This window comes from Gavia stellata, chromosome 24, assembly GCF_030936135.1.
Source record: "Gavia stellata isolate bGavSte3 chromosome 24, bGavSte3.hap2, whole genome shotgun sequence".
NCBI lineage: Eukaryota > Metazoa > Chordata > Aves > Gaviiformes > Gaviidae > Gavia > Gavia stellata.
Window position 1 is genome coordinate 3309931 of NC_082617.1, and position 12667 is coordinate 3322597.

The following is a 12667-nucleotide window of genomic DNA, read 5'->3' on the forward strand; positions in this document are numbered from 1 at the left end:
TCCCACTTGGAAATAATTATTTGCAGCACAGCTGTAAAAGCAATCGCCACCTGTTTCTACAACGACCTCTACCCTGAGGTCCTAAAGATGACTTCTGCGGAGGACTTCCATTGTGTGAGTATAGCATACGGAGGCATAAAGTCCTAATATCATCGTGTGGCTTTTGGTTCACCTTTTAATTTTTTTCCCTTTTGGTTCCGTTTTTGATTCTTTGGTTGTTTCCCTGTTAACTAGAAGGTGGTGTGTCTGTGGCTTCCACACTTTCTGAAGCTTGCCTGGTCTCCTACCAAGATGCACGCTGCAGTCTGCATTCGATAGGACACAGCCTGTATGAGTCTCCTCCCAATGTCTTTTATGGTTTCTATTATCTTCTTTTTTTTTTTCTTTTCTCACTTTTTGTTTTCTTTGTTTGTTTTGTTTTTGCATGTGCAGTTTTGTAAAGCAAACTCGAGGTACTGTATCTCGCAGCTCGTCAGTCTCCAGCGTAAATTCACCGTGAGTTGCTCTCTGTTCCGATATTCAGTAAATGGATTTATGATATATATCTCTATATTTATAAACCTCCCTCTTTCCCCTTCTCCTGATCCCTTCACTCCCCCCTTGTTTCTTCCAAAAATCATTCCCATCATTGTGGAAAGCCTCCAGACCAACATACGGTGGAAGGACTGGAAGGTGTGCGACATTGCCATATTATGCTTGTGGTTTGATCGTGAGCAACTCTGTAGTGTTTCGCACATTGACTGTGATTTCCCACCCCCTTCCTTCCTTCATTTTTCTCCCATCCCCTTAATTATTTTCCTTTGTTCCTTCCTTAACTATTTTCCCTCTTCTCCCCTCTGCCCTCATTTGATGGTTCGTCTTGTTCTCACTTGTATTTTTGTTCTGTGTTTATTATGTGCTGGGCTGACGGCTTTGATGTTCCACCAGTGTTTGCACTTATGGTTCAATAGGAGAACGGGGGCCCACCATGAGTGTGCTCTTTAAATGAAAGCTGGAGGAGGACTTTAAAAGAAACTTCTGGAAACAGGGTCCAAGTGAGACCAAATTGGAAAACTCTGCATAAACATCCTTGGGAAACATACTCATGAGAGCACTGGTTATGCCTGTGCTCTCTAACTTTCTTGAGCTGAAGCTTAAAGCTACACATATGGTGAAAATGAGGCACTCAGCAAGCTCCTATGCACCCATGGTTGAGCGAACACAGTGGTAGACCTTCCATTCACTCCATGCACTTCCTAACAAACAAATCTCTCTGGCTTTGCTGTGAATCACGGGTGCGCTTTGACACCGATGCAGGTTTGTAGAAAATACCATTGTTCCCTGCCGACTAACACAACAAAACTCGTCATCAGCTTCTCATCAACCCATCTTAGTGTCTTTGCTTTGGGTTATGCTTTTACCATTTGACGTTGTCTTTCTTCTTTAATGCTTTTGGAGAGACAAGTAAGTGCAATTCAAACACGCGTGGGTTTGTCCTTACGTGCACCATAGCAGGTACCAAAGGCACGGTGAAGCAAAGGAGATTTTCCACCAGCCTCCTGACATCTTTCTTTTTCCCTGGGTGTTTTGGGGGTCCTTGTCCACTGGTGGATCTTAGACATGTTTGTATTAAAAATATGCTTGAAACGATGTGAGTTTAGCTTCTGTGACCAAGTCTGAACTTTTGTGACTAGCGAAGGTCTGAGATCTCACGGGGCTCGGACAGTGAAAATTAGGGGAATAGACTAGACCGAGGCAGCTTTTGGCTCACTTCTTCCAATGGATTTCCTGGCTGCCGGGAGTCTGGACAGGCGGAAAGGTGTGGAGAGAGGTCTGCTGCCCTTTGGGTCTCTCTCACCCTGCCTTACCCCTGGCAGGAGGGAGGGGATGGTTAAAGGTGGTGACGGAGGAGAGGTGCTGTTGAGCTGCCTTCTCCCCAACGCTTGAATTCACTCCAGTAGAAGTTGCACCAAACTGATCCGAGACAATGTTTGCACGATTAGGAATAAAGCCTGAAAGAATGACAAATTTGGCCCCTTTTCCAAACTTCCAGAGACAGAGCTACCTTTTAGAAAGATGAAATCTAATTGCAGGTACTAAAACCCCTTTGGAAGGAGGATTTGCCTGCATTTGGAGGCGTTGGCCATTTGAGGTCTGTCGCTAACTCCCCACCAGCAACAGAGACGGTATAATAGAGGCTTCTTTTGCTGATATGACTCACATCTGTTCTCTGAACAGAACAAATTTTTACTGCAAAAAGCTGTAACTGAGGATTCTCATCCTCTTTAACATTTCTATGCACCGTCTGGACAGTAATTTGTAATTTCCTATGCAAAGCAGGACTGGTTTTGACAGATGAGCTGAGTGTGCATTTTCTTCTCTGTGGGTATCCAAAGAGCATTTCCCGAGCAAAATCCCTTATTATGATTAAATAAATGACTAGACCCCATAACAGTGTGCAATATATAAAAGTAGCAGCCATCATAGAGCATCAGTAAAGCCCCCCTGAAGTGTGAAGACATCTGAAGGTCTTATTTACTCAGTATAAATGTCATCGTTACAAATGTGTTTTTTATTTTAAATTCAAATAGATAAACTGGAATAACTCCTCTTAGGGACATGCAGGTGCTGTGGACTCCCATTCCCTGGGTGAATATTAGTATAGGTTCAGGATGTCTTTATATCACTCTGTTTCTACCCACTGTGAGTGCTATTGCTGTGATTATACTGAAAGATAAGTGGTCTAGTTTTTGTGCACAGATGAAAGTTGAACAGTAATCTACTAATCAAAAGAGCTTTTAAAAGGTGCAAAAAAACCCTGTTCCTTTTTTCTCCCTTAGGTTGCTCAAACAGCATAAAATATTGTCTGCCTTTAATATCAGTAAGAACCAGGGTCTGCAAAACCATCGTCATCTGTTCTGAAAGAACAAAACTTACTCAAAAATCTTTTGAGATAGAGAGGATTGGTTTTCCCCCATATTCGTTCTTTGATTATTTTTCTAAAAAAAAATAAATCTAAATTGGTTAAGAAACTAAGGACAAAATATTGGAGATAGTTTCTTAAAAATAAATCTAAAGAAGAATTTAAAAAAATCAAGGTGAGTCATTTTCTTGTGTTAATTCCAAGCTTTCATGCTCTAACAAATCTATGATACAAGCAATGATGAAATCCATTTTTAATTCACTGAGGAGAGGTAATTAAATACAGATATGCTCTATTTCTTTAAGTAGATCAGCATTTATCTAAAATACATACTGAAATTGGCAACTAATTTATATGTACATAGGTGATGACACACAGCTAAGTGAGTAATTATGTTGTATTTTTCCAATAGTATGTATTTAAGTTAAGGGATGTTGAATTTTCATATGAATCCTTCTTATATTGCAATGGCTGATGAAATTCAAAATGGTGCGTTTGGTAACTTGAGGTTTTCTTTGTATTGCTATTGCTTATTTCTAATAAGATCCAGAGGTGTCAGTCATTGCTTGGACATGAAGAATGACATGTTCTTAAGGCGTTTTCTAGAATGGTAAATAAAGCAAAAGCCAGTGTTTCACAAGCTGGGGATTTTTTCTCCAGAAGTGCTGAACAGATAGTTTTAGTTTTGGTTTGTTTTTTTTTTTTCCACCTCAAAACTTGGTTTTCTTTGAGCAGCTCTTTCCCACCCCAAATATCACAGCATGTCTCTGCTGTGCATTCATCCAGCTGTAGACAAGCTGATAGCGTACAGAGGGAAATGAAAAAGCTTAAATATCTTCTACCGGGATGAGTTTGTCATTTGCCATCCAAGAACCCAAATTGTTCTTGATGTCTATCGCTTGCTTTTGTATATTCACTGTCTGGGCCATCTGCTTTATTTCCATCCTCACAGCGCAAAAAAAGGGGCTGTGACTTCATTCCCTGATGTGTTTTGTCTTGTTTTTTTATCAAAAGCCTGGAGCTCACGGTGGGACTTTGGCCGTAACAGAATCTGGTCTGGGCCATGGCAGTGTAACTGCCAGAATGTCTTCTGGAGAGTGTGGCATGAACACTTCAGAGGAAAAAACTAATTTAAAGTAGATGTAATTTGACTGGAGAACTGAATGGTTCCACATATTTAACCTCAGTGTGTTTTTTGTTAAATCAGACCATAGCGATGTGGCTTTTAACTTTCATTTTTTTACTTTTAACTCTTTCACCTCGATATTTGTTACTGAGGATGCAATTACGTGATCACAATTCATAACTGAAATACCAAACAAATCTTGAGGTCTGAAAAGGGATCTTGTGACTAATGATAGCAATATAACTTGAGACAGAATAAATATTTTCTGGCATTTTCTTAAGATCAGAATGTGCATAAAGCTAAGCCTTATATTTATACTTCTGGGATTAGTATGTGATGTACTTTCGCCAAAAACAATTAGAAAATTCTTCTTATTAGAGCAATAGGGAGTGGCATGCAGGATGGTGAGTTATGGTTGAGCGAAATCATTCTGTTCTTCTTGTGAAAAAACTCAGGGTGGAAGTAGTAAAACTTTTGCTACGTTAACACCAGGAAGCTTTGGCTTGGATGAACTTTGCATCACCTCAGAGCTGTACAGAAACAAGTGACGCAGCTGTCTTCAAACGCTAAGCAGCAGCATATAATGATTTCTACTGCTCTTAAGTGGCCATGGACGTCTCATGGGAGCGGTAACTAAACGCTGGAGCTTTCCTAACTTTTGTTCCAAAACCTTGGAAACTTTCTGGCTCTACGTTGGCCAAAGGCACCATGTCCATGCGCTCAGCGGCTCCCAAAAGACCTGCAGTGGTGCTCAGCTCTGTCCCCCTCGGGCACCTCAGCTTCTTACTCCTGCCGAGACAAATTACCTGTGGTCAGCAAATCTTGTATCTGCAGTGCTCCAAATTCTCTAACAGAGCAGGTAAAGGGAGTAGAAATTCAATCTGAGAACGATAATATGCACTAAATGCAAAATGTGGCATTTAGTGAACTTACTCGATCTAAGAAGCTGGCGTCTGTGATAGTTTGAAAGGCATTTCAAATTTCAGTAGCAAGTTTCTGAACCTAAGGATGTGATATACAGTCAGTATTATATTAGGCTTAGACCACACTCAAAATTTAGAGTTTCTAGCTAATAGAAACTCTAATGTTATAGTTAATAGACATTAGAAGAAATATTGTGAAAGCAAATGTTTTCTTTCTGAGAAACCACAGTATCAAAAATTCTAATATATAAAACCAAAATCAAATTCAAGAATAATATTGGAAGAGACTGGGCAGCGTTTTCTGCAACAGTCCTTGGTAATGGCATTCCTGTGAATGCACACCGTCGCACCAGCGCGGTGGGAGAGCACAGTGCATCTCCCGAGAGAGCTCAGGCGGGAGATGTGGCTCATAAAGAAGAAAAGGTGCTAAAGCATCCGAGCGGCAGCTCCCAGGGTCACTGGTAAAGCCAATTTAAAGTCTGGTGGTGAGTTCATCTGAAATAAAATTGTTTTATCAAACCAGAGATAAAACTTTCTGCTTTGTGCATGCCTACCCCAAACTAAATTTTCCAAGTGGAAAATTGAAACGTGGAGAGAGCTTCTCCAAGTTTATGAACACAAAATACGATTTTAGTGGAAAGGTTTTTTGCAATGCATTTTTTGTTGAAACTGTATTTTAACAAGAAATTCCCTTTCATCTGTAATCAGAACATATTCTTTCATACCCACAATCTAATATGTAGGTATTTTTAACATTGAATTATGTTCATAGTCAGCTTTCATTCATTATTTACTGAAGCAAAATTTTAAGGATTGCATTTATGTGGCTGATCAAACCAGTCGTTCTGGGAAGCAAAGTGCCGTTAACTGAAGCAGTGTTTTAAAAGGTTACGATAACTAAATCTTTAATCATTAAGGAATACCCTAAGATTAGAATATGACTAAAAATATGCTTTCCTTTCTTGAACAACCTACACAATGACTGGTTGCGGTTTTTATTCATACCAATATTAGTCACTGATTCATTAATATAAATTTTATTTGATTCTACATGAATTGCATGGTTTTCTTTCTAGCCACAGGCAGGAGTTGTTTGACTGCTGGCTCCTTAATCCAAGCAAAACCAGTGGAGCTACCCAGAGAAGCGTTCTAGCAGTAATACCTACTACAATATTTCAAGCCTAGAGGACCTGAAAACTGAATATATTGCCAGCACCCTTCAATGAGTTTGAAATATTCTGTAGACAGAAAATAGAGACGGGAAGTATTTGTAAAGAAAGTGAATTAACATTAATCTTTGTACTATGTAAATCAAAAGTGGTGATTGCAATTTTCTTGATGGATTCAGAACGATTTTAAGAAGCAAACGGTGAACAGGATTTCAGATAAGGAGTTGGCTTCATAAATAGATAGTTTTCTCTTGTGGAAAAAATATTTGTTATCACAAAGGCTCATTTTTTATTAGTTTGGACAAGTCATGCTGTGCTGCGGCATATCACGCTTGTACTGTAGATGGTTTGTGTCTGCCCCAATTCATGCAGCCCTCAATAATTAACTGGACCAAGCACTGGAGGAAGCAGAGGAAATTATTTTGCCCTGTCTATGTTTTTCCATCTCTTCTACAATTCCTCGTGTTGTGGACATAGGCACCCTATCCTCATAGGCGGGCAGTTGTAATGAAACTGTGTTTTGTTTTAAGGTGATGTTCCTGTTGTGCCATAAATAAGTTCAAAAGCTCTCCTCTGCGAAGAAGCACAGCAGAGCAACAGGAGGGGAGAAGCTGTCGCATATGTCCGTGTTCAGTTGCTGTGGGAACTTGTAGAAAGAGAGCGTCAGATAAATTTAATTGGACAGGCAGACGACACATTCCCTCCAGTTGCTGCCGCTCTGGCTCTGAAAACCCTAAACACTGTCCCCAGAGGGACCAACCTGCTCGGTTGCTTTACTTCCATTTCCTACAGCAGACTTTATGCGCACTGTCACTTGCTCCTGATGTTCCTGACGGGTTTGAATACGATAACGTGCTTGCAGGCAGGCTTCGCATTTTCCTGATTGTGTTTTTACTGCACTTCATATATTTTGTGATTTTTTTATTTTTTTTTTTTGGTGTGTCTTTTTGTGTAGAAAGAAGAAAGGATGCAGTCATTACTTCTGAAGCTCCTGCTCTTCGGCTCATTAGTAACCAAAGCCAGTGGGTGGCTGTGTGTTGTAGTCTTTTGGCAATCACCTCCACTACTTCTGTCCATGTTGAGGATGCATCTCATTTCTAGATGCTGAGAAATTCGAGACTGTAATGTCCATGTCTGTTTTAAGGAAAGGATTTAGCAAAATGGGCTTAGTTAGTATGTGCATTACTTAGTTTCTCCAGGTTCTCAGTGGTGTATGTACCTGGCAGCACCTTTCAGTTAGCCACAAGTAAAGTGCAGTGGAAGCTTTAGCACCTCAGAGATAATTTAAAGGCTGATTTAAGTTCTTGGCATAACCAAAACACGACTAAAAAAACCCTCCTGAAGCGATACATCTTGTGTCAGAGCTAGCAGGTTCCGAGTGTCTCCTCTGCAGTGTGTGATGAGTACCAGCCCTGCATCCTCAACCTTCCTCCTCCCCACATCCAGCCTGATTTAGGAGACTTTCTTTATGTCTTGGCTTTGATGGGCTCAGCGCAGGCACTGAGGGAGAGGCTGTGTCCATGGAAGTTGTCTGATGGTTTATTGTGTGTTTTACCTTGGAGAGCCTTCGCAGGGAGGCTGGGGCTTTGCGTCCCACCCCTGCCTGGTGCCCGTCCCATGGAAACGGAGCACAGGGTGGTGCATGGGGGTAGGCGGTTGTGCTCTTCTCTGTGCTCTTGGTTTGTAGATAAATTGAAGGCTTCAGTCAGCGTGAGGACAGTTTCCCAACTCTAACTCGTTATTACTAGTTATCACTTCAGTGTTGACAGCTCACTCTGGCTGTTCAAAGCACAACACAGAAGCTGGTCCCCACCCCGAGGACTTTCATTATGAAGTGAGAAATGTCCCCTAAGAACAAATGCGTTTGGTGGCTGCACTGAGGCAGCACTGGGGGAGCACAGACATGCGCATACACATCCCTAGGCTGTATTGTTTCCCTGAGCCTGTGTGCTAAAGAGGAGGCTCGTTTTTGTAGCCCAGTTCGGTTTAGCAGAGCCAGATCTGGAGCACTGCAGAGCAAAGCACCCCGTCCATCCCAGAGGATGTGCAGGACATCCCGGGATGCCCATCCCAGGCAGCTCCATCTCTCTGTGCCCATTTCTGCTGACTGTGGAGAGCTGCAAACGCAGAGCATGTGGCTTCCCGTGGGGAATCCTTGTATGGGACAGCAGGTCTGGGCAGTCAGAGGCTTTGCATGTTACTCATTAATTCCTTCTAAACCCAAGTGTGTCAGCTGATGAATGTTAGCATTTCAATCTTCCATAATGTTGAATCAAAAAGAAATGGCAAGTTATTGCCTGCTATGATGAGGCTGTTCATCCTTGTGCCAGGGGTCACTAGGACAGCTTGGGGGGTGCTTTCCCCTAATGAGGAGCCTGCTCTCCCTTTGATGTGAGATTTTTGGTGAGTGGGGCTCTAAGCTATGTCCCCAGTACCTTCTGGTATCATTTATGTTCAGAACTGTGATTTTTTTTTTTTTTTGTCACCCGTTTTTCTGCTGTGGTGTAAATGAGGCACTCAGCTGCTGGAAAATTAGTCCAGCATCTGCCTCTTGGGAACGGGCGATGTAGATTTTTAGTTTTGGTGATTATCTCTGCTCACTCTGATTTCTGGATTAAATCAGATTCCTTCACATCTGCCTGGGTGCCCTCATCTCATCTACAGTGAGCGTTGAAGTAGGTCTTTGCCTCTTTAGCAGAACCAGGCAGCAGCACCCTCCCTAAAGAACTGATTCCCCAGCAGAGCTCAGAGACGCAAAGCCTTTCCGACAGCTCCCACTGCGCTACACGAGCCCGTCTGAATGCCGCCTCCCCCAGGGTCTGCGCGTGGCGACAGACCCTGACAGTCCAAATCAGCACATACACACGCAAAAGCCGCTTTCTTCTATTGTCAGGGGAGCCCAGAAAGTACGTAAGGAAAACGTGTCTGCCTGCCTTGTGGGCTGTGCATTAAGTGTTGGGGGTCGGTGAGCCCCATGCGGCCCCTCCAGCTGCGGAGGTCAGGGTAATGTGTGGCAAACGGAGACATCTGAGCAGGCTGGTGGAAGGGAAATGATTTTCCTCTCTTTGTTAGAAGAAGTTTCATTAAGGAAGAAAATTTGTGCTGATCCTTCACCAGGTTAAATCCAGAACTCCACCCTGGAAGCCAGTGCGTTTACTTTGATTTTATGCTAAAGCAGAATTTGACCTGCAATCTGTAGGAGGAAAGGAAAAAAGCCTTCCCTCCCTGCATTGGCTAAGTGGGTGACCCATTTGCGTGTGGTGGTCAGAAACCAAGCGTCGTGCTGAAAAATCAAAGCATTAAGGCAATGCCTGTGGAGGTATCCTCATTATAATAGATGACAGAGACAGAAAAGGGCAGGTCTCTCCGGGGGATAAAGGTGCTCTCATCACATCTGCATCTACGTGTGACTCTCCTGGTCCCTGGGGTCTTTTCATGGTACACAGAACAGTTTTCCTTTCTTACTTCTACTTTTCCAGACTCCGGTGATGCTTGGGCTGGATGGTCCATCCTCACCTCGGAAGGATGGCTGCGGGTTTAGAGCAACGTCTCTCCTGTGCCATTAGCCAACGGGGCAGCGCAGCCTGGAAAGTGACCCCTCTGGCTGGCTGTAAGGGGAAGGGGCTGGTGGCACGGCACTCAGGCTCGGATCCTATGGGGCAGATTTCATTTCCTCTTGCTTCTCCTGCCAATCTAACTTCTCTTGCTCACCGCTAATTTGCTCATCCAGATGTTTCCAGGTGGGGAGAAAGGTGCTGTTGATTGTGGGGAAGGCTTGTAGGCTGTTTAAAAGCTCTGGCTGTGCTATAGGATTTTTGTGCGCAGAGACTTGAACCCTTCAGACTATACCTGAGGCTTCCAAGGGGGACGGCCACACTTTAGAAATCAAGATAACTCCTTTCCAGAGGGCCTGTTCCATAGTGCCTAACGCCTGTGGGGGCAAACTAACACTGATAATCCTGCTGGCTTTCCCTGCTCATGTTCTCCGCCAGCCATTCTCTCTCCATTCCTATAATTTCTTTGGCTCAACCCTCTAGTCCCCTGTGTCAGCTGAAAATTTACTCTTTTTTTTTTTTTAGTTGCTTTTTAGGGAATTGGTGCAATGTTGGATACTAACTTTTCACCTTCCTCCCCTCCTTAGCAAGCAGCAGAACTCCTCCAAATCTAAGTCCGTTTGGGAGCAGAGGACCAGCCAGATCCGGATGCACAATTTCCGAGCCAGCTGCGAGGCGCTGTACAACGAGCTGGATCCGGAGGAGCGGGTGCGTTACGCTACCACCCTTCACATCAGGCCGGACATGAAGACTCATTTGGATCGGCCGCTGGTGGTAGAACCAAGGGGCGAAGGGAGGAACAACGTCAGCAAGCTGAGCCCTGTGGACGTGCAGGAGGTGGAGCAGACCAAAGTCAGCTCTACTGATGGGGCAGAAGCTCCACGAAAGCACCACCGGCATCGGGATAAGGACAAACTGGGAGAGCAAGAGAAGGGTGATGTGACAAAGGATGAGAACGGGGAATCTGGTGCCAACAATAAGGAGGAGCGGCACAGGCAGCACAGGAGCCGCAGCAAGGAGGTGGAAGGGGGGAGTAAGGAAGGGAAAAGTGATCGCAACAGGAGTCAGGAGGGGGGAAAGAGGCACCATCGCCGAGGGTCAGTGGAAGAAGGTGCCGAGAAGGAGCACCGTAGGCATCGGACTCACCGGCACTCTGCCGAACGGCAAGGCAAGGAAGGCAACGGGACAATCAACGGGGCCAGGAGCGAGCGGCGTTCCCGACACCGGGGAGGGTCAAGGTCTGGGAACCGGGAAGGAGAGCCCGGGTCCAAGGGCGAGAATGGAGAAGAGCCTCACAGACGGCACAGGTTCAGGAACAGGGCGCTGTCAACGTACGATTCGGTGGAGAAGGAGAACGGGGAGAAGGAGGGGGAGGCTGGTGAGAAGGAGCACCGGAATCATCAGCCCAAGTAAGTGAGTGCTGTGTAGCTGGACTCGTCCCTGGGACAGCTCAGTGGGCACGAGACCCCAGACACATTTCAGGAAATTACATAGTCCCCTTCCCATGACGTTCCCTGCTGTTCTTGCACTCGCACCAGCTACCATCATAACCTGCAGTTCCGTCCTGCCTAAATCAGTAATGACAGAGGCTCCCAAAGATTATATTGGTCCATGATGGCCCATAGAATAGCTCAGGTTTAAGGAAGGAAATATCGTTGATGTAAATACCAACAGACCCTCTAGGACATAACGTGGAGCAGAGAATTTCACAGCCTCTGAAGGAAGTTTCTGAGGGACTTATTTTTAAATGGCATCCAGTCTTGCTTATAGCCCTTTGGTTTTCTTTTTTTTTTTATGGTGAGCCTGTCAGCTGCATCACCAGTTGTTACAGCACGTGGCTTCTTCCATTAAGAACAATGATGTACCCCATTTGGTTTAATTCTTATGTAAGTCAAGTGAGAAAAATAGTACTCGTGAAGCATTTAGAGTAGTTAATAAAGAAGGATAGATTGCCTTTTCAGCTTTATTAGTCTGATGGAAAAGAAATTTCACTGGGATTCTTTAGAATAGAGTTCATGTCACCGTGGAGAGCTGAGTGGCACTGAGGTAATAATTTTCCTGTCTATATTATCTTCCTTTCAGATGGATTTCAAAACACTTTGCATTGCATACCGTTTAGTTTGATCACATGCACAAGCTCACTTTCCTCCTCACTGAAATATAGCCATTGCTGCAGAGGAATGCAGAAGCTGTTTAGCCGCTTACAGCAACATTACAGAGTGGTTTAGGACTGGAAAAGAGAATCACCAAATTTAAATAAGGCCTCAGGAGAACATTAAGAAGCAGAATGTCAGACTCCATTCAGAAACCAGCTGATGCTGGAAAGCTAATGTCACTGTTATATGCAAGTGCCATGTGGTTCTTGCTTATGAACCTCAGTTCCGAGTCTCATTAAATTGAATAAAGTGACGTTCAGTGGCACAGTTCCTCTTAATGTTGTACTCGGATATTGGTTCAGAAGGTCTCAGAGGAAAAGGTCACGTAGTGTGCTATCAGTAAGTTGTCCTGCAGTCTGTGACTTTTCTGCAAAGGACTTCATGAAGGAAACAGTCTACGAAACCTAGCAAGAAGTGCAGCGTTAGAGTACATGTGTTCTCTGAATCCTCCTTGGGTCATATTTAATAAAATCTGCTTTTCTACCTTAGGGAGAATCAGTGTGAGATTGAGGCTAGTGGAAGCGTGAGTGTCCCTGTGCACACCCTTCCCAGCACCTATCTGCAGAAAGTGCCGGAGCAGCCAGAAGATGCTGACAACCAGAAGAACGTGACGCGGATGATTCAGCCACCTCTGGACAAAACCACCACTGTGAACATCCCCGTCACTATCACCGCCCCGCCGGGGGAAACCACTGTCATACCAAGTGGGTGCCTTTGTTCCCCTGCTTCTTGTCATGAAATTGCCAGAAAAGAGCTCACTTTCCAAGGAGCTAGCAGCACACACTGGGTGACGGGGCCTCTCCTGGCCACCAGCATCCTGGCAATAGGTGGAGAGGA

At 44.2% G+C, this 12667-nt stretch overlaps 1 protein-coding gene across 1 annotated transcript in view; it reads left to right on the top strand.

Annotated features, from left to right (window-relative positions):
* Window positions 1–12667, top strand: part of CACNA1B (calcium voltage-gated channel subunit alpha1 B) — a 302202-nt gene that overhangs the window by 211891 nt on the left and 77644 nt on the right. Inside the window, exons 20-22 of the mRNA XM_059828688.1 lie at window positions 433–495; window positions 10262–11083; window positions 12320–12534. Coding sequence (XP_059684671.1) covers window positions 433–495; window positions 10262–11083; window positions 12320–12534 — 1100 coding nt within the window. The remainder of the gene's footprint in view (window positions 1–432; window positions 496–10261; window positions 11084–12319; window positions 12535–12667) is intronic.